The sequence below is a fragment of the Parasteatoda tepidariorum genome, chromosome 8 (assembly GCF_982258835.1).
Source record: "Parasteatoda tepidariorum strain Cologne lab strain chromosome 8, Ptep-v5.0, whole genome shotgun sequence".
Taxonomy (NCBI): Eukaryota; Metazoa; Arthropoda; class Arachnida; order Araneae; family Theridiidae; genus Parasteatoda; species Parasteatoda tepidariorum.
This window is the reverse complement of record NC_141762.1, coordinates 52,795,842-52,820,912: the sequence shown is the minus strand read 5'-3', so window position 1 is coordinate 52,820,912 and position 25,071 is coordinate 52,795,842. Positions and strand designations below refer to the sequence as shown.

Sequence of the window (25,071 nt, the reverse complement as noted above, 5' to 3'; positions counted from 1 at the left end):
ATTGTTGAAAAATTTAAAAAAAGAATAAGTAAACTCCTCCCCAAAACTAGCTATAACTGAAATGGTTTTACCAGAGATGCCAACTTGCTCCGGACAGCAAATATATATTTTAAAGTGGTAGTTTATTAATTGTGATTCTTGGTTTAATAAATTCAATTCAGTAGATTTTTATTCACCACTATTTCTAAATAATTCGTAGGCTTATACAATTCACCACGTTACAGTAGTTACGTCATTCTAAACCTTTAAAAAAGCAAGCAAAAATAGTCAAGTATTTGATAAATTTAGTTTGCTGTTATTTACCGTTTTTTTTAATTATTTTGGCGTGTCCGGAGCAGTTGGCATCCCTGTTTTACTACCAGCCTTTCCTCTTTTCCGTCTCGCTTTCACCACTGCTCCCCTCCTACAAACTATGGTTTGAAAAAAAAAACCTAATAATGAACTAATTGTGCTATAACCCTGTATTTAATTATTTATATTTTGTTTTGAAGAAAGGAACCATCCTTTTAAAAATGCACGAATCGGTCAGAGTTTAATTAAAAAAAAGTAATAGAAACAGAGAAACAGCAATTTAAAGTCTTTTTTAAAAAGATTATTCTGCATCTCTCAGAGAATAATAATTAAAAATAAAAGACAGTCACATAAAGCATGAAAGACATCATTGATAAGAGAATTTCAGCTCTTTTTTTTTAAATATAGGGTATCGTGTATCATGTTTGCTCAGGGTCAAGATTTTTCACGGAGATCGAACACTCCCAAGAAGTGTAAACAACTAAATTGTGTTTCTCAAGAATTTACTTAGCAGTCTCGAGTGATTTCTTAAGCATTATTGCCATCTAATGAATAGGAAATCACTTCTTATACACAAACAACGCTTTTTTTTTGTTTCTAATTTTTGTTTTATATGTCTTTCAATACATATGTAATATTGAATGAAAAAGTCTTAATTTATATTTTCTATAATGGCATATGTTGAAATGAGCTATATCGAAAAATTTTTGAACCATTTAACAGTTGCTGTAAAATAATTTTAAATTCTGAATATACGTGTTTGTTATTCAAAAAAAAAAAATGTGTTCTAGATATTTTGAATAGTTTTTCAACATTAGTTTTGGATTTAAAAAATGTCACATTAGTACATTATGGATTATTAATGTAGATCATAATTACTTGTAATTGGGTATAATATGAAAGAAGCACAACTACTTCCACTTCCTAGGAATAACATTTACCTTTTAGTTTAATTAATAAACTGAGTTTTAAATATGCTTACTAAATTCATAAACTTCGGTAAAACAACAATATAAATTATTTCCAAAGGAACTAGACTAATACAATTCCAACCTGGCGAGTAGCGACTTATAACAAGACACTTCGTTTGATGCTTTTACTTGTTGCTAGAAATCAGGTTCGCAGAAAATGCTGTTTACTAGTTAAATTTAGTAGGAATAACACGATCTCTGACGTAGGCTATAGTATACCCAATTGCTGTTGTTGTTTCTAATGACACTTGCCAATATCACCAAGCCTGCTTGGTGAAAGCAAGCGAATTTAAGGCAAAGGGTGCGTTTCTTGTTTTTCAGTGGCTCCATCTATGCTAAGAATACGACTTTAGCCACACACTCGTCACTGCCCGTTTACAGGGTTGACCTATTCATTCACCCACAGATTGCATAATTTGTTATGGGAACATGGGGGGGGGGCTTTGTGACCCAAAAAATTTAACGTGCACCAGTCAGCATTTACTACATCGACCGGTGGGGATCGATCTCCCGACCTCTTGGACGTGGGCCCAACGCCCTTCCAACCAGGCTATCCCAGCTCTTGTAACCATAGATCATTATTGCTTTTAATCGCTGTTCAATATTATTTGTAGTTAGGATTTTTTATTATCCATTCCTAGGGCAGTCAACAACTTCGCATTCTTTAAAATATTTTATAAAGTGGTAGAGAATAAAAATTGACGCTTGCACACCATGCTTTGAGCTACACGATGACGTAATTGGAATAAATTCGTGTTTTATACTTACGTTTGAGTTTTTTCAAAGTCGTAATAAGTACATTCACATTAAATCAAATGAACGAAATCAATAACCATATTTTAAAACCTAGATTTTTTTATTACCAGAATAAATTTCCCCTCAAATTTTAGCAAGTTGGCATCTCACAATCTTTCAGAAGATGATTTTTTTCCCTAAGTGGCAGCAAAATGACAATAAAATTATAAAATGTAGATAGACATTTTTATTTGGTCAGATCTTAAACATACTATTGTATGATCATCACGTTTAAAAATAAAAGCAAATTCTTACGGAAAATCTGTATACGTTGGCAGGTATAGCTATTGTAAATTATCTATAGACGATTAAAACTATAAGCAAGAAGTCAAGGGTTAAGGATGCTCTGCTGTAAACATACCTGCGAATTTTTACCTTTTTCAAAGATGATTTCCTCTAGTGGTAGTGATATGACAACTGAATTACAATTGTACACAGAAATAATTCTCTGATTTGCCTGAGCTTTATCAAACCATCATGTGTGTATCAGGCATTTGTATAAATGTTCAATTTGTTTATGTGTAGGGGTGATTAAAATAATGTTAAATAAAATTTATAAATTCAAGACTTTAAAACAAAAGAATACATTTTGCTTCCACTTTAAATATAAGAATAAGATCTTACGAAAAATTCGTAAAAGTTGGCCGCTATGGATATACATGAAAAAAAGATTTTTTAAAAACTGCTCTAAATTTATATTATTTATAATTAAAAAAACTTCATGGTATAAAACCTGCCTGTTAAAATTTCTTTCTGATATTTTTTTGATAGATTATTGACTATGGTTATTTCTAAAAGTGTGGAATCCATTATGGAATGAAATATAGAAGGTGAGAAAAATATCAAGCCAAACAGTGGTTGATTGTAGAAGAGAAAAACTGAAACAGTAGTTCTCTCATGACTTAAAAATGAATGGGCATCCGACTAAAAATGCTTGGATGCAGGGAAAGGAGCCAAAATAATTTGGCGCTTGTGTCCTTTACACCTGAAGATCATTGTTACAGACCTTTAGTGTCTGTTGCTGAGACATGCGAAGTTCTTGCCAATAACAATGGTTGGAATCTATTTCGAACTCTTATAATATCTCTGATGGAAAAGGGTTGGGGGATTTTGCTTAATCGTTTGTTTGAGATTTATTAAAATTTTTTGAAAGACTGATCTGATATTTTGTTTATCTTTGAGAGATTTTAAAAATCAAATAATTATATCAAAGGCTGATTCCCGCGCCATAAAAAAGGCTCAATACGGAAGTAATTAAGATGAAAGTTGTTCTAAAAAGGTGAGATTCGGTCTTAATATGAAAACCTAAAGTTTGCTCCCTTCTCTACGTTGAGCCTTAACCGCCATTTTGAATTTACTAAAGGCGAAAGGAGATCAATAATACTAAGAAAACTTAAACTTTCCCATATAGACAAGTGATATGTTATAACAATGTGTTTTTTTACACTGAATCGAAAAACTTCAAAATAAAATCTATGGGACTAATAGTTTAGAAGTTATTAGGGGTTTAATATATAAAAAATATAAAAAAGCATACTTTTGTATTTTACCTCTCTAAACGTCTGAAATAACTGTATATAGATATGAATACAACATATTATATAGATATAAATACAAAACTCATGTATAGAACTCATATGAAAAAATGTACTTTACATGCATGGAAACTTAATAATTCCTGTAATTCTAAACTATTAGCAATATCTGCCAGTTTTTGGTCTTATACGATTCAAAGAAGAAAAAAAACAATACATAGGACCCAAAGCAATGCATAGTAATTTATAGTACATCGGGCACAAAGGTAGGTATAAGTACAAAACTGTGCTTTTTATAAATTTTAACTTTAAAAAAATTAGAATTTATAAATTAAAAAAAAAATTATCTTTCAATGTTCATTGCATTGATTCTGTTTTGAATTCATTCAACTCAGCTTAAGAAACATATGGTAAATAATTCCTCATTTATCTATACCAGAGATCGCCAAACTTTTTTGATCATCGACCCCTATATAATTTTTCGAAATCTCCATCGACCCCCACAAAAGTAATTTTCTGTTAATTAAAATAAAACTCTATTAGATACTGTGTTGTTCATGATTTTAAACATTTATTAAAGTAATAGTACATTGTGTAACAATAGTTTTATGAAAAATATATTAATATTGAAATTTGAATGCCTTATTATTAAATAATAAGTAACTATGCATAAGTAGATATAAAAAGTAAAGTAACTAAAGATTTACTACTTCTTGATCAATGAGATGGGTGTGCCTGGTGTTTTTTTGCTAGGTTCACTATATTGGGTTCAAAATTGGTCAATTTTAATTTTCGTCAAACTTGGTCAATTTCGTAATTTTCGTAAAAAAATACAAAGTGTGCTATAGTTTTTTCGCGGGCTGTACTAATCCATATTATCAATGTTTACCTTCTTTATTGTGCATTGATAATTGAAATTGATATCTAAACTAAACGAATGGTTTTATCGAAACAATAACTAATTATCCAAAACTATAAAAGTTTTAATAATGACACTGCAAATATTCAACATAGTTTGCAAAGATACCTGAAACTGTGTATGATATTTGCATTTGTAATGTCAATGTTCGTCACACGTGACATTTGGACAAGCGCACATATGCATATGACTTATAAACTGCGCTGAGTGCCACTGCGCGGTGGTACGTAAATACTTGTTTCACCCCAATAAATATACGTTTATTAATTTATGTTTTATTAAGAAACTGATATTGAGTCAATTATAAAAAAAAATTCACAAATTTTACATATTTACTTAGGTATGTGTGATTTGCGTATTGAGAACTGTTTTTTTTTAGACCCACAATCGACCCTTCCGATTCGGATCGACCCCCATTCACCCCCCTGGCTCAGATCGACCCCCGCTTTTGTTAAATAAACCCCTGGGGGTCCTATATAGACCACTTTGGCGACCTCTGATCTATTCATAGGTATTTCAGATGTGTAACTAGGTATAATCTTAACTCGTACTCTTTAATATACTGCATACGCATTTAATCTCTCATAACTTCTAAATTATTATTTTTGTCGATGACTTGATTTTGTTGTCAGTGTAAAAACAAACAAACATCAGAAACAATATTTTACTTGTCTATGCAGGAATGTTCAAGTCCCCCTTTTAATATTTTTTAATTTAATTGTCCCCCCTTTTTAATTCAGTAAATATATGACGGTTGCTAAAGTTCTTTCCTGAAAAAGGTTTCACTTTTCCTCTAATTATTTATGTATTTAACTACTAATGCCTGGCATCCTACCATTTTTTACCCTTTTAAAAAAAAATAAAATAAGGCATGCTCTTTTGAAGAAGAGTTCAAATATAGGCGAAAGATCTGTGAACATCCTGCATGCCAACTCATTTTTTGTAGTAATATGAAAAGTGCCTCCATGAAAAAAAAAAAAAAAAAATAGGTAGCACATTTTCGATTAAATTAAGTAATAGACTGACTATAATAGTGAGACCAGAGTTCCTAATCCTGGGGATTATTTACTCCTTGAAAAAACAAACAAACAAACAAAAAAACATTAAGGGGTGGAAAGGGGGAGGATTGATAGCGAGAGGCTTAAGCTGGGAATATAGGAATATTCGTGAATTACGAAATCTAAGCTTCAGGATAAATTAGAATTTATTTCTCCAGTTACCCCTTTTTTAAAAACATAAGAAGTGGTTGATTTCATAACCAAATATAGGATTTAGTATAATTAAAATATTTTAGTGGATACGAATGTGTTGCCTATCCAGGAATAATGTTACAATTAAGTATTACACCATTTATGCCAGTTTACAATTACGCCAGTTTTAATCATTTCAAAAAAGGGACATGTTCCAAAAATGTACCATAGGCCAAATGTACCAAAAATGTGTAAACGGTTAAGTAGTAGTGAAGCATTGAAGTGCTCTAACTTCGTAGAAACATGTTTAATTTTGTTATGAAATTTAAGTCCATCACTGCTCAATAATACATATGTTTGAACGATTTATGTGCAGTGATGGTCAGAATTATTTCAAATCTTCTTCTTCATCAGCGCAACAGCCCCTTGCAGGCCTTGGCTGACTCAACAGCTGACAAACGCCAGCTCCTCCCATCCATGGCAACTCCCTTCCAATTTCCAATCTTTAGGGTTTTCAAATCATTTTTGATGTCGTTGAGCCTTCTAGTAGGGGGTCTGCCTCTGTTATTTCAAATCAAATTAATTAAATCCCAAGTCAAACACTGAGCAAAAAATATACTAAATTACATAGTCTAATACGGTCTCTGAAGCTAAAGAATGGTTTTTCTAGCAAAAGATTCTAAAATTTTTTGAAATATGTTTATAATATATGTTTATTTATAAAATGATACAGATCTCATTTGAAATTTTAGTTATGAATCATACTGTAAAATATACATATTTTTTTTTCGTTGTAAAATTGAAGAAATCTAAAAATTTTGGGCAAAATTTGAGTTTAAACAAAGGTACTGTTTGCACTTAAAAATTATCAGTATAAATAAAAGATTTTCAATTTCCTAAAATTCATTAATTTTAAAATTCGTACGAATATAGGTTACTTTTAAAGTCTGTATATAAGTAAATATATAAATCCGCAAAAAAGAAATAAATGAAAAAATATCAGCAAATTCTTTCACGTGTTGACTTTTAAAACAAATGGGAAAAGAGAACACTTTCTGAGAATTTGCAGGAAGATCTAAAAACAAATATAGTTCTCGTTGAGCTTTAAAGTGTCGCGTATCTATTTTGATTTTCTCTTGGCATTTTTAGGATTTCTAACGAAAAAAATAAAACACTTAAAATGCGAACGAAACTAACTTTCTTTTTCATTAGTTAAGATTAATGGATACCGTTAAGCAGCATAAAGACAGCTGACAAGACTTCCGGCCTAAAATATTTAAAGCGCTATCTCAAGACTTAGTGGAAAATATTTCTTTTGGCATCATTGTAACGGTTGTTTTTGAACTAATTTTGTTTCAATGATCAGCTTTTAACTGCATGACACTCATAAAATTTCAAATTTCTTAACATTTTGGCAACAGTACTCACACTTGTGGTACTTTTTATACTCACACCTTGTGGTACTTTGTATACTCACACTTGTGTTACTTTTTAATTTTCTCATCTATTCATGTATCGTTTACGTAATTAAAATAGTAATTGAATTGCACGATCAGTGAGGCGTGAAGTGTTATCAGTGATATCAACATTCTGGATTTAATGTATAAATTTTTTTGATTTAAAAAAAAAAAAACTTTACATCATGAAATATCAATACATCTAATATTTACCTAATAAAAAAAAACCTCATTCGTTTCAAAAATATATAAATAGGAAATAACACAGTCGACATGTCTTAAAGACACTCTAAAATAGGCGCTCATTATCAAGACTTGCCAGACGTGAATGAGGAGCAGGGCCGGATTAAGCGTACGCTGGGCCCTAGGCCATTCAAATTTTTGGGGCCCTTAGATTAAATTTTTTTTTCTCGTATATTTTTTATTTATTCAAATATAAAAGTATTTATACATCTTTTCATTTAAGAAAGCATATTTAAAATTAAAATAAATAATATTAAATTAAATTTTACTTTATTTTATTAAATTAGAAATGAAAAATAATCATAACATTTAAAATTTTTTTTTAAAAGCCATTGTTTTTCTTAATTTTTAAAAATTTATTTTCAAAAAATCCATTTTAAGGGGTCCCTTAATCATTGGGGGCCCCCAGGCCATAGTCTGGTTTAATGGGTGGGTAATCCAGCCTAGATGAGGAGAAACAAATATATTTGAAATATAAAACGTAAAGTTGTCAATGAGAAATGGAAGATAAATGTGAGATACAAGTAAAAACTAAAAAACAAAAATCCGTAGCCGAGAGAGAGGAAAAAATAAGCATGAAAAAACTGAACAAGAAAATCCACAGTAGCCGAGAGGGACAAATCAGGGTAATATGCATTTCCACGCGATTCGAGAGGTAATGAGGAACTAATGTCGTTGACAAGGGAATCAGCAATCGTATGAGGAAAACAAGGGTACCAAGATGAGCTGATAGGACTGGAGTGGAAATAATGTTGGCACTGTCGAAGTTTATTTATGTCTAAGATTCCAACAATGTGCTGCAATTGATGATTTCTCGTATTCTTGATAACAGATCGCGTTCCTTAAATTTAAATTTTAGTGCCGTGTTCCTGAAGTCTAAATTTTAAAACACGTATTTATTTGAATCTAATATTTGTATCTTTGATTGCTTAATGGTATTCTAACGATCATTTGTATCTCCATCGATACAATTCAAACAATAAAGAAGTTAGCAGTTATGCTTTAAAGTGTTGACGAAGTAACTAATTTTTTTTATTAATTATTATTTTTAATCATCATTAATTATTATTTTAGAACCACATTGAAAAGTTTTCTCCAATAACTTTAAAAGTTCCCAATTATGTATTATGACATTTCTACAGAAAATTTAATCAAATTTAGTAATCCTTTGTTTTTTTTTTATGTATACAGAGATGCCAACTTGCTCCGGACAGCAAATATATATTTTAAAGTGGTAGTTTATAAATTGTGATTCTTGGTTTAATAAATTCAATTTTGCAGATTTTTCTTCACCACTATTTCTAAATAATTCCTAGGCTTATATATTTCACCACTTTACAGCAATTATGACATGCTATGCCTTTTAAAAAGCAAGCGAAAATAGTTAAATATTTGTCAAATTTACTTTGTAGTTAATTACCGTTTTTTTAATTATTTTGGCGTGTCCGGAGCAGTTGGCATCTCTGTATATATTGTAATTGAAATGTTATTTTAAAATGCATTGAACCAAATTTCGCAGTCATTTTTATAAGATTAACCTTCATGTAATCTTCCAACATTTGAGATTTCAACAAATTATATTTTCCAGCAGTACTGAACATAGCAAAAAAATTTAAAATAAATTAAACTTTTAACGTTAGTATAAACAGTTTATATCTGTCTACATTATTTTTATGTAGTGGTAGACGAAATTCTTATAATTATACTTCATAAAAATATTAGTATATTACCTTTGCCACTAGGAAAAGTATTGTCTAAAACTACGGAAATTTTGTATTTAGCGTGTGTGTTTTCGTACCAATTATTTTTATAAATTTTTTGTAAATACTAAGAAGAATAAATGTGGTTAAAGCATTATTTCACCATTCATTTGCGCTTCGGCGATTTATTTTTATTCCCACTCAGATGAATTAGTTAGAGCCCCTGGCGGGGCTGATGTTAAGATAACCACCACATATGAGTAGGGTTCAAGCATTATACGATTTAATACATTTATTAAGGCCATACAAATATTATAATTAAGTACTTTTTAATTATTTATTCAGAAATAAATTTATTCCAATTTTTAAAATTGAAGTGGTAGTTAGTGAAGTAACATCTATCCATTTTTTTCCATTTTGAAATCTTTTATTTCGACCTACAAGAAATTTTATGCACTAAAAGGTGTTTCCATAGATGCCAACATCTATGGCTTTTGCTTTTCGGAAATACGAAAACGAAACGAAAATGCTTTTGCCCCATTAACCCCTTAACTTGTGTGCTCGAGTTAATTCGAGCACGCTAAACAGGTCAAACTATGCACACTGGAGATAATTCGAGCGGCGTTGTATTTTATGCTGCTATAATTTTTCGCACTCGAATACAATCGAGAATTGAAAATAACAATGCGAAAGCTAAGAAAAAAAAAATCGTTTTATTGATATTTATCATTCACATAGGATTGTAAGCTATAACACTTATTTATTCAAGAAGAAAATATACAGAGATGCAAACTTGCTCCGGACAGCAAATATATACAAGGTCCGGCTATTAATTTCCAGGACTCATAGAATAACTCAGAAGAAAATAAAATTAAACACATAGCCATTTAATATTATTCGAAGTAATCCCCATCAGCCGTAATGCACGTCTGTGCTCGGCTGTACAAATTCCCCTACCCCATTCATCATGAAAATTATATACAGTGAATAAAACATTTTGAATTATGTAACAATGTGGTAACATTATAATAAAGTAACCATGATTAGAAGTATGTACAAACTTGATCGGAGATTTACATTAATTGCCGTTGAAAAATGAATACAGCCATGATTAGATGGATATACATGAAATGCGAGCTTAATCTGTGAAATTTACATTAACTGCAGTAGAAATTTGGAATTGAGCATTAAAAATTGATGATAGCATATATACAGAAAATCGGGATTCAAAATCATGAAGATTCTACATAAATTTTGCAAAGCCTTAGTGGCGCCATCTAGCATGCTTTAATGATTTGTGGTAGCCATAAAAAAATCAAACCGTTTACTTGTGAAATAATAAAACAATGAAAAAAATTCAATATGACAAATTGGCGTTTTTACATAGCACTAGAAATATTGATGGTAGACTTAAATTAAAAATAAAGATAAAATATGATTTGATATGTACAATAATTGATTTTTGAAAAATGAAAGACATAATTGATGAATATAGATAAATCATACCTTGATATATGATAAAATAACATATTTGGAAGAAATGCAGTAAATATATTTTATCAGAGAAATATTGCTTTTTAAATACAATAGAATTTGCAAAAGAATTTAACGTGCATAAGTCAATAAATATGTATGCATAAATTGGCTATATTATCAGAAAATAATGTAATTTAATTTAACGTAAGTAAAAGTCTGCAGTGAAAAGTTCTGTGAATTTAACTTTAGAGTCTTGAAAATAAAAATGGAACTCACTGCGATTGAGATGTTTCTCCAATGATCCCCCGCAGAAGGCGGAGCACTTCTTCATTTTTGAGCAATTCCTGTAATTCTTTGATTAATGACACTAATCGGTGAGCAAGTTTAGGCGTCAAATTTGATGTTGCTCGAGGGCTCCTTCTGCTGGGGCGGGTCTCGCACCCAGTATAGTTGGCTGTGTGGCTTTTGTAACAATTACAGCATTTTGGAGGTGTTGTTTTGTCTTTGTTGCATTCATGTGACCTGTGGTTTCCAGCACATTTTACACACCTTGCAGGTGCATTGCAGTGGCTTTGCGTATGTCCATAATTTTGGCAGTTGTAACATTGTATAGGTCCCAGACCTCCTCGAAATCGTTCGATTTTGATCGGGATCTGCTGTATGTTGTTGACTTCGAATACTCTATGGTGATTCGCCGTTGATGTTAGGATTATGAGAAAAAGTGGAAGGAACCGATAGGCCTCTCCCATTCTCTTCTTAAACTGCACTATTTTAAAGGTTTCAATATTGTTTTTCTGTAATTCTGTATTGATAGCATCTGTATCAAAGTCCACAGGCAGGCCCCGGACCAAAACCTTAATAAATCTGGCTTGCAGTGTTATTTCAGGTTTGCTGGGCGGATCCCGTACTTTGTCGGTATCATCCTTGGGTTTTGTTGTCGGAAAGATAGTGACGTCATCGGTTGAGTTGTGGTGGCTAGAAGAAAGACAGCTGCTTGTAAACATGAGTGCAGAATTATCGTTAATTGTTATGACTGCATTTTGCTTCTTTTTCTTTTTTCTTTTCTTTGCTGGTGGTTCTGTATTATTGTTAATATTGATGTCCGTGTCAGTTTCTGTATTTGGTGTTGTATTCAGGTTTTCATCTTTATTTTCCATGATTATGTCGCCAGTGCTTGGATTAGTTTCTGTCATTATTGATTCGACTTGAATGGATTTTTTATTCATCTCCTTGTTTTCTTCTGCTTGAATTTTCCTCTTCCATCTGACGAGATAAGCTGCATTTGTCAGTTTTAGGAGGTAATTGTATTCGTAGTCTCCAGGGTAACTTGATCTTATTTGAATTAGCAGTTTGCTAAGTAATTTATCTAAACGAATCAGCTCCTCTGTATCAAACTGAGTGTAAAACTCTACGAGATCGTCAATATGCTCGTGTTCAACTGGTGGAAAGTACTTTTTTGATATCCCACAGATAGCAATGATTTCTTCTAATGACGTGGATTCTTTGCAATGCGACGGTGAATTACGACCAGAGAGTGAGACCTTTCCACCACGAGCTGTTTTATGATACGGCATGACTTGAAAAAACAAAATGGCGGGCTCAAAATCCAGACATCAAAAATGGCTAGTTGACAGTATTATCTCTCCCGACTCCAGAATCTGACGAGATCAAATTAAGTATCACTCACCTCGTAAAGTTCAGGATAATCAGCATCAATTCGACATAACCGGCATCACAAGGGAGAAGAGGACATCAGTAGAGCATCATCCTTCAAGAATTCACTGTCGGACCTTATGCGGGTTGATCATCAACCTATTTCATGACCGTATATCGGTATCCCAATCATCTGATCAAGCATTTCCAGTAGAATTATGCTGCAACGTTGCATTTCATATGATACTCATAACTTTTGATATTTAGTGGTGAAAAAATTACTTAAGATGAAAAATTGTAAACTAAAAGTAACTTAAATTTCGCTACCACTAGAAAATACTATTTTACAAAGCGGAGCAAGTTGGCATCCCTGGTTATTTACTGTTTGGCTAATAGGTCAGCTGGAACCACAGAGTGCCGAGACCTTTGCGACGATAACTGTCTCCTCAAGTCATGGTGCTTCACTATCCTGATATTTCATTCAAAGGTGATGCTCTACTGATGTCCTCTTCTCCCTTGTGATGCCGGTTATGTTGAATTGATGCTGATTATCCTGAACTTTACAAGGTGAGTGATACTGATTTTGATCTCGTCAGATTCTGGAGTAGGGAGAGATAATACTGTCAACTAGCCATTTTGATGTCTGGATTTTGAGCCCGCCATTTTGTTTTTTCAAGTCATGCCGTATCATAAAACAGCTCGTGGAGGAAAGGTCTCATTCTCTGGTCGTAATTCACCGTCGCATTGCAAAGAATCCACGTCATTAGAAGAAATCATTGCTATCTGTGGGATATCAAAAAAATACTTTCCACCAGTTGAACATGAACATATTGACGATCTCGTAGAGTTTTACACTCAGTTTGATACAGAGGAGCTGATTCGTTTAGATAAATTATTTAGCAAACTGCTCATTCAAATAAGATCAAGTTACCCTGGAGACTACGAATACAATTACTTCCTAAAACTGACAAATGCAGCTTATCACGTCAGATGGAAGAGGAAAATTCAAGCAGAAGAAAACAAGGAGATGAATAAAAAATCCATCCAAGTCGAATCAATAATGACTGAAACTAATCCAAGCACTGGCGACATAACCATGGAAAATAAAGATGAAAACCTGAATACAACACCAAATACAGAAACTGACACGGACATCAATACCAACAATAATACAGAACCACCAGCAAAGAAAAGAAAAAAGAAGAAGAAAAAGCAAAATACAGTCAAAACAATTGTAGATAACTCTACACTCATGTCTACAAACAGCTGTCCTTCTTCTAGCCAACATAACTCAACACATGACGTCACTATCCTGCCGACAACAAAACCTAAGGAGGATACCGACAAAGTACGGGATCCGCCCAGCAAACCTGAAATAACACCGCAAGCTAGATTTATTAAGGTTTTGGTCCGTGGCCTGCCTGTGGACTTTGATACAGATGCCATCAATACAGAATTACAGAAAAACAACGTTGAAACCTTTAAAATAGTGCAGTTTAAGAAGAGAATGGGAGAGGCCTATCGGCTCCTTCCACTCTTTCTCATAATTCTAACATCAACGGTGAATCACCAAAAAATATTCGAAGTCAACAACATACAGCAGATCCCGATCAAAATCGAAAGATTTCGAGGAGGTCGAGGACCTACACAATGTTACAACTGCCAAAATTATGGACATACGCAAAGCCACTGCAATGCGCCTGCAAGGTGTGTAAAATGCGCTGAAAACCACAGGTCTCATGAATGCAACAAAGACAGAACAACGCCTCCAAAATGCTGTAATTGTTACAAAAACCACACAGCCAACTATACTGGGTGCGAGACCCGCCCCAGCAGAAGGAGCCCTCGAGCAACATCAAATTCAACGCCTAAACTTGCTCACCGATTAGTGTCATTAATCAAAGAATTACAGGAATTGCTCAAAAATGAAGAAGTGCTACGTCTTCTGCGGGATATCATCGGGGAAACATCTCAATCACAGTGAGTTCTATTTTTATTTCCAAGACTCTCAAGTTAAATTCACTGAACTTTTCACAGTAGACTTTTACTTATGTTAAATTAAATTACATCAAATTTTATTTTCTGAAAATATAGCAAATTAATGCATATGTATTTATCAACTTATGCACGTTAAATTCTTTTGCAAATTCTATTGTATTTAAGGAACAATATTTCTCTGATAAAATATATTTACTGCATTTTCTCCAAATATGTTATTTTATCATGAATCAAGGTATAATTTATCTATATTCATCAATTATGTTCTTCATTTTTCAAAAATCAATTATTGTACATATCAAATCATGTTATATCTTTATTTTAAATTAAAGTCTACAGTCAATATTTCTAATGTTATGTAAAAACGTCAATTTGTCATTTTGAATTTTTCATTGTTTTACTATTTCACAAGCGAACGGCTTGATTTTTTTTTATGGCTACCACAATGTATTCGAATGAACTTCAATGTATGTCATAATTAAATATGTGCTAGTTAAAATATTGAAATTTAATTAGTGAAATATGTATAAATTTATGTTAATATTTATTTATGTCAACTTACGTATATATATGTCAAATTATGTTTATATTTATATATGTCAACTTAGATTCGATGAATCAGATATTCAAATGTTATATTTACTCAAGCAAAGTGCTTGTTTTTCTATTAGCTACCACATCGACTGCTAAATTCAAAATGTTATTACTATAAATTTTCTGTAAATTTTTAGATGTATGGGATAGGGGCCGCTAAGAGGCCCAGGTGCCCAATTTTTGTAAATAAAAGTAAAGTAAGTTATTTACTGTTTCTTTTTAATTATTCTGGCGTGTTCGGAGCAGTTGGCATCTTTGAATATAGCGTTTTTCCATGGATCAAAAGGGCAGTATATCAAAATTGTCCACCAAAAGAAAAGACAATTGTTCTAAAGTGAGTTTTTCTCAAAAAATCTGTGCGTTGAAGGGTTAATAATTGTAAATGCTTATCAAAAGCTACTAAATTAGTAAAACTGTATTTTCCTAGTTTTGTTTCTACAACATTTAAATCAAACAGTATCTGATAAAGACAAAAGGACGTCTCGACACTACCAAAGAATGTGGCAAGCATCCAAAAGGATTCTTGATTTTCGTCAACTTACCACATTAAATCTCGACCTATTGTTTTATATTGCGACACTTAGAAGAAAAACTCAAATAATCCGATGTGGTTAGGCAAAATTGCAGCTATTTTATTTCAAGAAATAACTTACGTAGTAGTAACTTGAGGAGACAGCTAGCAAGTATTAACATATTCCTAAAGCAGAACTGTGAACTACTTCGCTTTTTGCATAATATTTTAAAAAGTGGTAAACAATAAAAAACTGAAGCCTTGAGAACATTTAGAAATTTTGCCAACAATTTTAAAGCTTTACCATGAGAGAGCAAAAGTAAAGTGGCATTTTATATGAACTTTTCAATTTACAAAACAAAGAATCATACATTAAATAAAAAAAACTTTGCTACCACTAGAGAATTCAGCCCTATAAGAGACGTAAAAGAAATACTGAAATATTTTTTGGGGCTATAAAGATAATACAGCTTATTAAATTTTAAAACTATTTTTCAAAAAGTATAAAATTATTTTCGTTCAATTCCCCCCCCCCCTCAAATTAAAAGTGCAAATTATTTTTCTTTAGATTAAAAGTGTAACGTAAGAATCAATTAAAACATGCTACTGTAATTTTGAAATGATCAACAATTCAACCTATCTTTCTATTTTTTTAAAAATTCTTCGTTATTTATTTTAACTATGAATATATTTACTTCTTTTGATTAGTAGAAGGAATGTATACACGAGTTTACCATAATTTATGTACAATCGGCGAAAAAAAAGGATCATTCTTATAATTTTTGAACTATTGGTCAGATTTTTATTATGCAAAATTTCATGACAATCTCTCAAAGGGATATTTTGAAATGTGTGTAACAGATAAATTTGTCTGAAACTTTTCGCAGGAACACACTTTTTTCTGTGAAGTTGCATACATTTCTTTCCGGCAAATTCGGTTTTATCACCCAAAAATTAGGGGAGAGAGCCGAAAATTTGAAATACCGACTTTAATAGTTCAACCTCTATGAAAGGTTGGTTTACTTTTGCTTCATGAGTCATATTTGTTAAATTAAAATTTATCGAATCTTTAAAAAAGAAAAGGTTCTCTTTAGGAAAGTTACGAGCTCTTGGCATTTAAAATTTTTTTTCATCATCAAATCATTGAAACTATGAAATTAGTGAAAAATAATTTCTTTGATCTATCGAAGCAAGAGTTTCTCTCATATAATAAAAGCTCTCTTTCACATATGCAGTGTGGCCATAACCCTGAAGAATGTAAAAAGTGCTAACAAGTGTTTCATGGTTATTGAAAATTTTAAGGATTTCAAGTTCCTTGCAGTTTTAGAAATGAAGTTGGTCAATTTTACAAATATATCTCAGTAAACAGATATGTCTTGGTAGTAAATTAGAAAATTATTTCTCCAATTTTTCTCTACCACTGTTTAAATGTTCTAGATTTTGAAAACTCTGATATGTGTAATACATATTACAGTTATGGAACGTGAGCCTAAAAGCGTAAAAAGTAGTGACAACAAAAAGCATTAATCAATCAAGAAAAAATAAAACTAGCAAAATTTTCCCACTTCTTTTATTAACTTTCCTGTTAAGAAAGGGATGACCATAAAATTTTTGATATAGCGTTCGTTCGTTCGTTGTAGTGGAACTGGGAGTCTGAGGACTCACGGCCCTTTTGATATAGCGTTGATCACGTTAATATAAACATATAGCGTTGATTAAGTTAATATATGTTGGCAGTCACGTATGAGTAGTTAAATTAAGTAAACAAAAAGTAATAAAATGGAATTTTATAACTCTTTATTTATTTATTTTTTTGGTCTTCATCGCTGATATTATTTCGAAATTTAAAACCGCGCTTTGTCTAAAGCTATGATAAGAAAGAAATCTTAAATTATTTTACTTCACACCATGCTTTTTAAAAGTGAATAATAATAATTGTTTCCATACCCAAGATTGGTTAAGGAATACAGGAAATAATCAGTTAAAAATTATCGAGGGGGAAAAATATTTTTTATAAGTTCGCAAAACTCCGTGTAGAATGTTCTAAATTTGATGATACTCAACGCAACAATAGAATCTTTGCAATAATAAACAAAAATCTTATAAAATCAAATGAAAACTAAACTATAAGAAATGAAATGACTGAAGCTTTAAATTACAATAATAAGCACCGAATGGAGGTAGGCACCAAATTAACGAAGCTACACGCTGAGTCCTTCAGTCATGTATGGATCAGGACTTTGCATGTCATCAACGTTCAAACAGCATGCCCTTCAATGTTGAATTGGTGGTCAATTTTTTCTCCTACAGTGGCAATGTGCAAAGCTGTTTTCAATGTTAAATTGTAGAGAACAGCCGATAAAATTCTATTCAAATTTAGCTTTGCAGATATGTAAAGGGGAGCAGTGTAGAATTAAGAAGTTGTGGAAAGTGTATGCATAAATGTATGAGAGATTTAAATTTTCAGAAATTTAAATTTTTATGATTTTAAATTTTGACTTTAATTTCTTTATAAAGAAGTTATTTATGGTTATAAAAACTGTGCTATACATTTTTTCTTATATCGAAAGGACTAAAAAAGTATCAAAAATGAGGTTTAATAGTAGTAAGTCATTGTAAAGCAATGATAAGTCAGAAACTTAAAATTAAAAAAAAAAAAAACAGTGATTTGTTTATGATGAAATGTAGTTGATAGCTTTATTCTCTTAGCTTTATTCTTCTTTATCTCTCCTCACTTCTATTAACCATTTGCATTCGACGTCATTCCAACGGTAAGAAAAACGGCCTCTACCACTAATAGTTTACAATTCTAAAACGCACTGCTTACACACTTATCAATCTATGTCAAAAATCCACTAGATAAGGTGGTCGCTAAATATTAAGACACACAAATTTTAACATTTAGAGTGGAAGGTAATTTACAGATGGCTATGGTTGAGTGCAAATTGTTAAAAATATCAAGAGAACTATAAATCTGAGTTACATATTTGTTTCATTATAAGTGTTATTTATCATAACCACTATTCATGTTTTCACCTGTCACATTAATCTGAAATTTTTCTAAGTGTCCAAGTTTTCTGCACTGAATAAAAACAGAATCATTTGGTTATATCATATTCACCATCATCAATGTTTAAATAAAACGTCATAACTTAGAAAAAATGGCTCAGCATTTTAGAGTAAGATACAATACCTGTAAGGTGGTCCAACGGAAGAAGTTTTCAAAAGACAAGGCAATTTGATAAGAAAGAAGGAAGAATGAAAAAAATTTGTTAAAAAAGTAAATATATTTCGCTGTTACAATTTGCCATGGAGAAACAAGACATTCGAGGCCCATACGATGTGACAAAAACATGGATATTTTCTTTTCGATCTGAACTCACGTAGATCGAAATATTTTTTATTGCTAGTAATATAAATTAACTATCTTAAACATCAGGTGGTAGCTAAAAAGTAGTATATACATATTTTATATATATATATATATTTTTTCTTCCAATGGCAGGCACTGAATTTGAATCTTTGCCTATACTATGCCAGAATTGTTGCTCATTTCGCGTTACCCAGTGGGCACCTGTGAACCAAAGTCACGGAGGCAAGCAACATTGCCCACGCTACACTGCCACAAACCCGTTTATAGGGTGGGCCACATTCCCACATCATACACACAACAGAGGACAGCACAAAGAGAGAGAGAGAAACATCCATGCCCAGAGCGGGATTCGAACCCACAGCCTATAGCTTCGCAGTCAGGCGCGCTAGCCGCTCGGCCACCTGGCCGGCATATATTTTATATAATATTCTTTGATATCAAAGGGGCCTCCCTGGCCGAGCGGTATCGCCGGTCCAAACGCTCTGTTAAGCGTGTAGGTAGCGGGTTCGAATCCCGCCGTAACCCTGGATGTATTCTTTGTGAAGTCTTTCTCTGAATTGTTCTATCTGTATTTTCTACTTGACAATGACTTATAAGTTTATATTGAGCACACAAGTCAGCAAATGTATGTAATTTCAATAAAATAAAATAAATTGATATCAAGTTGTAGTTAACATTAGAATATTTGCATATTTAAATTTAGTTTAAACACAATCGTAACAGTTCTACCATCTTTTTTTAAAGACATACTTTACACCATGAAATTCAACATTTGAGATATAGGCAAAATATTTTTTTTTAAAAATTGCTGTGTTTTTAATGTAGTTTTTTGAACTGCAGAATTTTGAAAACAATCAGAGCTTTTATTAAACTTTTATTAGAACTTAATAGAATCATATGTTTAAATTATTCATGAGTAGAGGAGGATAAGATTATTTTTATTCCAATTTATAAAAATATTTAAACATATCTTTGCTCTCACTTAGAAAAATATTTTCCGAAACTATTAAAATTCCGTAGAAGTTAGAGAATTAGCATCATTTCAAAATAGCGCACCTCCGCCCACTCTTTAAAGAAGTGGTTAATTTTTGAGAAAGTATTTGATAATTATATTAAAACTCAATTAGTTATTTTGTGTGAACACGAAAACAAAACACTTTGACTACTGACCTTCTGTACGATCAGTGGCGTTCCAATATCTGCTCCCCCGGTCATCCGAAATCCAAAAGGAGTGCACTGGCCATCCCTTAGAAGTTCCAAGGACACTTGTTGATATGTCATAATATTTTTTCTTTGGCACTATCGAACATGCATCGGTGTGGAACTGTTCTTCAGTTGAGCTTTCTCCTCCTCAGGAAGAAGATTCTGTGTTTCTATAAGTTGAAATAGGAAGAAGGTCAGAATGCATCTGAGCCAGAAATTTCACGCGGTTTTTCCTTCGCTCGTTCGTTTTTTCGAGGACAATATACAAGGGAAGAAAGAGAACTTTTTTGTGGTTATAAATAGTAATCGGTAACCAGAGTTCCGTTCCCCAAGTTTCTCCTCTTGTTGCTTGTTGTTGTGTTTGCAAGCTTTTGTTTTTCTTTATGTCCACGATTTTTTCTTTAGTTGATTTGTTCTATGTTGCTTCACATTTAGGATGTGGATCGTTATAAAGGGTAGTTACGTTGCTACAGTGTTTCCTGTTTGTAATTTATTCCTTTGATGTTCGAGTTCAAATTAGTTAATATGATAATAGGAATCGAATTTTAAACAGGTGGGAGTTAGAGATGGGACGGGCACAGTTCGAGCCCGGCCCAATCGCGGGAACGAGCTTGTTTACTGAAAAAAAAAATATTGGGGAATGGGTGAGTCAGGATTCATGATAAAAATGTTTACAAACTTTCGTTCTATCTCACTACTTTCAAATTATCGTTTGCCCTATTATTAAGTATTAAAAAATGCAAAAGTTATTAGTTATAAAAATTCACTGCGATCTGCTTCTTCTGTTCGATGCTTTTGATTTGTGAGGAAAAAAACCTATATAGAGAAGAAAAAGAACTATATAGAAAAGTAAGCCCGAGATTAAAATGGGTGTACATGTAACTATGTTAGTTATTGGTTAGTTAATTTAATGCATTTATGGCCTTAATATAATAAAGTTAAAAAAAATGTTTGTCGATTTTAGAGGAAAATATTGTTTCAATAATTGTTCGAAATAGTTTTTCTTGTTTTAAGATGTCAGGAGTTCCGAGGATTTTCGTTTTTTCCGGATTTTAAAGTATCTTTACATGATAACAAAAATAGAATATTTTATTTATACATTTGAAATTTTATGTGATGAGAGACCAAGGTTACTTAAAATCAAATAATAAGAACCAAGGATCAAATACTAAAACATAACGTTTTTTACCACAAGAAATTTCCTCAGAAAGTGAAGCAAGTTAGAATCTCTTATTTGACATCCCCTCTCCTCTCCAAAAAAAAATGAATTGGTGTTTTTAACTTGAAGCTATTCCTTTTTCGATAATATAATTAAAGCGACTGACGAAACTCGTTTCAAAAATTTTAGAGTAATATAAAGTGAGCAAGACTAATAAACAAGAGTAACTGAATGACTATAAGACAATAGGGCAGTGGGCGAGGAGTGGTTCAAGAGAGTGGCAAAGAGTTCGTGGGTTTGATCCCTGCCGGCCGATGTAAGTAAATAGTGACTGGTGCACGTTAAATTTGTCGAATCGCAAAGTCCTTCATGTTTCCATAACAAATCAATTCCTCTGGGGGTACTGATCCAGGAGTTTCCTTGTCTTCTGGTTTGGTTCAAAATTACAAGGCTACGGAGTTGAGCATTAGTAGTCGTAAACTTAAAATCAGGTCGGTTGTTCAACGACGGATTAAAAAAAAGAAAAGAAAAAAAATAGTAAAATATGAGCATGTGCCCGCATCCACCATCAAATGGATATTTTCTTTGCATCCTACTTCTTCAACTTCGAATTCAGGCTAAAATATAAAATTTTTTTATTTTCATAAAAATTATGATAGAGCTGGCTTGTTTCTTCTGAAATAAATCCCAATATTATAATACTTCAATTACCACTTTTCACTTTTTTTAGCACTTTTAAAAACTTATACAGAAATAAATTATTATAATAGTTTATTCTACTTTTGAAAAATACCTTCTGTAGCATTCCGTAGCGTATAGAAGGCAGGCATTAGAAAAGTTAATCCTGAAACCAATCTAGAACATAATTTCTAATGAGAGTTAAGAATTTATTGAAGGTTGGAAATGTTCTATTTTTCTGAAGAATTAATGTCATTTAAATTATGACCTGCCTCAGTGGACATTTTTGATTTATTTACTTTTTAAAAGTCTCTTTATTAAGGTTTAATTTTTCAAAAACATGGCAGCTCTGTCTACTTTAATGTATTAATAATATAAGCGTGTAGTTTGGATCTGAAATCATAGCACAGTGTTTTGTTAAAGCTAAATTGGTAAGTTGTTGCTAACAAAAAGAAATGCAACAATGCGGAAAAAAATAACACCCTGAATAACTCTTTGGCCAAATAACGCCTTTGAATCTTTGGTTGAATAGATTCTGAATTATCAAATTTTAAAAAGGTCGGATATTTTAAAGTTAATTTTACAAGAGATATTTGATTAATTTTGTTAAATTTTTGCCCTTTGCCGTATAAAATTAAATTCTTTGATGTAAAAATTTCTTTACTTTACAATTCAAAATTTTTTTCACTACTATTAAATGAAATAAAAATGTGCAATTATTAAAAAATCATGTTTTATATGGAATTATCTTTCGATAAAAGAAATTTATAATTGCGTGCAGAAAAGTTTAGATTCATTTAAAAAAATTTTTCTTTGAAAAAAAACTTATAAATTTAATAAAAAACAAAAAAAAGTAAGAAAAAATAATAACTTTTAATAAAGGGGTATTTTCAGATAAAGTAGGTATTTGTGTTCGGAATAATAAGAGTTTAAAAACTAATGCTTATTTTCATTTAATTTCATTTGACGAAATTAATAATGACGTGAAAGCCCATTTTACATTTCTGCCTTATTTACCTATATCTATTTTAGAAATGTTTATATTATGTAACATCAATGCACATCCTTTTTCTGAATCCTGTGACGAAATTATGAAGGAAGGATACCATATATTTATGAGCAAATATAAAACTAAAAATCATGTAATAATTGTATCGTATTAATAAATTCTAGAGAGCATAATAAAAAAATATATATATTGTGATTGAATTCTTTATTTTCTTATTTAGATGTAAATTTTTAAAGCATCATATTGTGATTGAATTACTTATTAAGAATAAGTTTTTTAAATCACCATTTTGTTACAATTATAAGAATGACTGCAAACTGGCTAACAAAATTCCTTTGCCATTTTTTTTTTAAAATTTACAACCTTTAATGAAGGGACAAAGTTTTATTAACACACTACAATAAAATGGATTCAACCCATTCGGGGGGTCTCATTTGAAGAGAATATTCATAACGCATGCTTTTCAAATAAGCGAAAAGTGGTGGCTTATATATTTTGCTGCCACAGAGTTCCCACCGGTTGGAATTTTTTTTTAAAGCTCTAGCCTAATCGCTATACATCTATATGTTTTAAGCTATCAATATATAAATAGTTATTTTAAAGGAAATATATAAGGGTGCAAAAATAAATCGAGAATTATTTCGTAATTCACAAATGAAAGATAAATGTAAGCATTTTTTCGCAGTTTTGAAAAATCTTATCATTGATTTTTTCCAAGTTTTAGGTCCCCTGTATCAATCCATTTCAGAAAGAAATAATTTATTTTTAATGACCACATCTTTTAAATGGCAATGTATTTATTGTAGGTATCAAGTTAGATTTGTGGTAACTAATGAACTAAAATAAAATCCTATGATTTTTTTTATCAAAATCGTGCTACCAGTTTTAAATTTGGCTGTCTCCTCTTAGTTTGGTATTTAAATAAATCGATATTCAATGGATTAATAACAAATTTATGTAATTCACTACATTTCACTACATTTCCTCCCCCCCTAACTATACTTACCTATATTGTCATTCATTGAAATTTTTCATATTTATGATATCAAATCCAAAGTGCACTAAGTTTAAAAAAAAAAAAAAAAAAAAAAACTAAATTGAGAAAAAATAGCAAAACATGTCAAATGACATTTTAATATAAACAGAATGTAAGTTTGAAAAGTTATATAAAAATACCAGGAAGCTATTATAAAAATATATTTATCGTTTTAGCGTTATTTAAATAGAAATAAATTTCACCACGAGATGGCCACACGAGTCATACCACCAAAAGGGATGAAGTGATGTGGAAGAGACAGTTTCCATCCGCATTCTTTTGAGGATCTTTCCTTTTTTGAGGAAAGAAAGATACAATGTTTCAAGTTGAGTGAAGGAATAGTGGAGAACTTATTAATTTCATAGCTATTATTTTTCGCATGGAAAATGAAAAAAATAAATATTTTTTTTACATATTTTTTCAAGTTTTTAATCACTCTCTACCTTCTTAAGCAGTTTTGATAAAAATCAGGAACTTTAAAAAAAAAGCAAAATTATTAAACTTAATGGAACATTTTAAGAAAAAAACTTGCATTTAGTTTATATTTTTAATATTTTACATGACGAAATAGTTAGTGTTTCTTTAACCCCTTGGGGACGGGTGATTTATAAAAGCATTTGTACAAAATCAGAATCAGGATGTAAACAAAAATAAAAACGAAAGCTTAAATGTAGGCGTTGCTAATTTGACAGACTTACATTGCTTTTGCTTTAATTATAGTTAATTCAATCATATATATAATCAATGTTAGTTCAAAGTATAATTAAATAATTTTATTTTGAACTAAAGTAATGGTGAATTAAATAAATCAAACAATTATAAGCTCGTCCATAAATAAACTGCTGAAGAACTACTTTGGTTACCAGTTTTATCTTTTTACCCTGATTGATATGGTTTTAAATTGTCACGTTTTTGTGACAGTCGGCGCGAAAGAGTGAAAAAAAAATCATTACGCAGCTCATTACGGATCGCTCTTCTGTTTTTTTCCCCTCTCTTTAATAACATTAGAAATTTTAGAACGTAGGTGAAAATTTTTGGTCACATTCATTTAAATCTTTAAAGTGGTAGCAAAACGTAAGCTTTTTATTCTTACATTTATAAATTAAATTTACCTCCTTCATAACGGCAGAGGAGAAAACTGGTCTTTCTGGAATATTTACATTCCTCTATTGTTGAATTATTAAGTATTGTTTCTGATTGTAATTGATTATTATTTTTTAAAGTAAAATGAAATTTTTTTTAAGAAATTAGCATTTTGTTTCAATTGTAGCACTGTGGAA

The 25,071-nt window shown here is 31.3% G+C and overlaps 1 protein-coding gene across 1 annotated transcript in view; it reads right to left on the bottom strand.

Annotated features, from left to right (window-relative positions):
• The window catches only part of LOC122268256 (PDZ and LIM domain protein 3-like), a 52,618-nt gene extending 32,443 nt beyond the window's left edge, over positions 1-20,175 (bottom strand). The window contains exon 1 of the mRNA XM_087150331.1: positions 19,877-20,175. Coding sequence (XP_087006457.1) covers positions 19,877-19,987 — 111 coding nt within the window. The 5' untranslated portion in view covers positions 19,988-20,175. The remainder of the gene's footprint in view (positions 1-19,876) is intronic.
• Between the last annotated feature and the right edge of the window lie 4,896 nt (positions 20,176-25,071).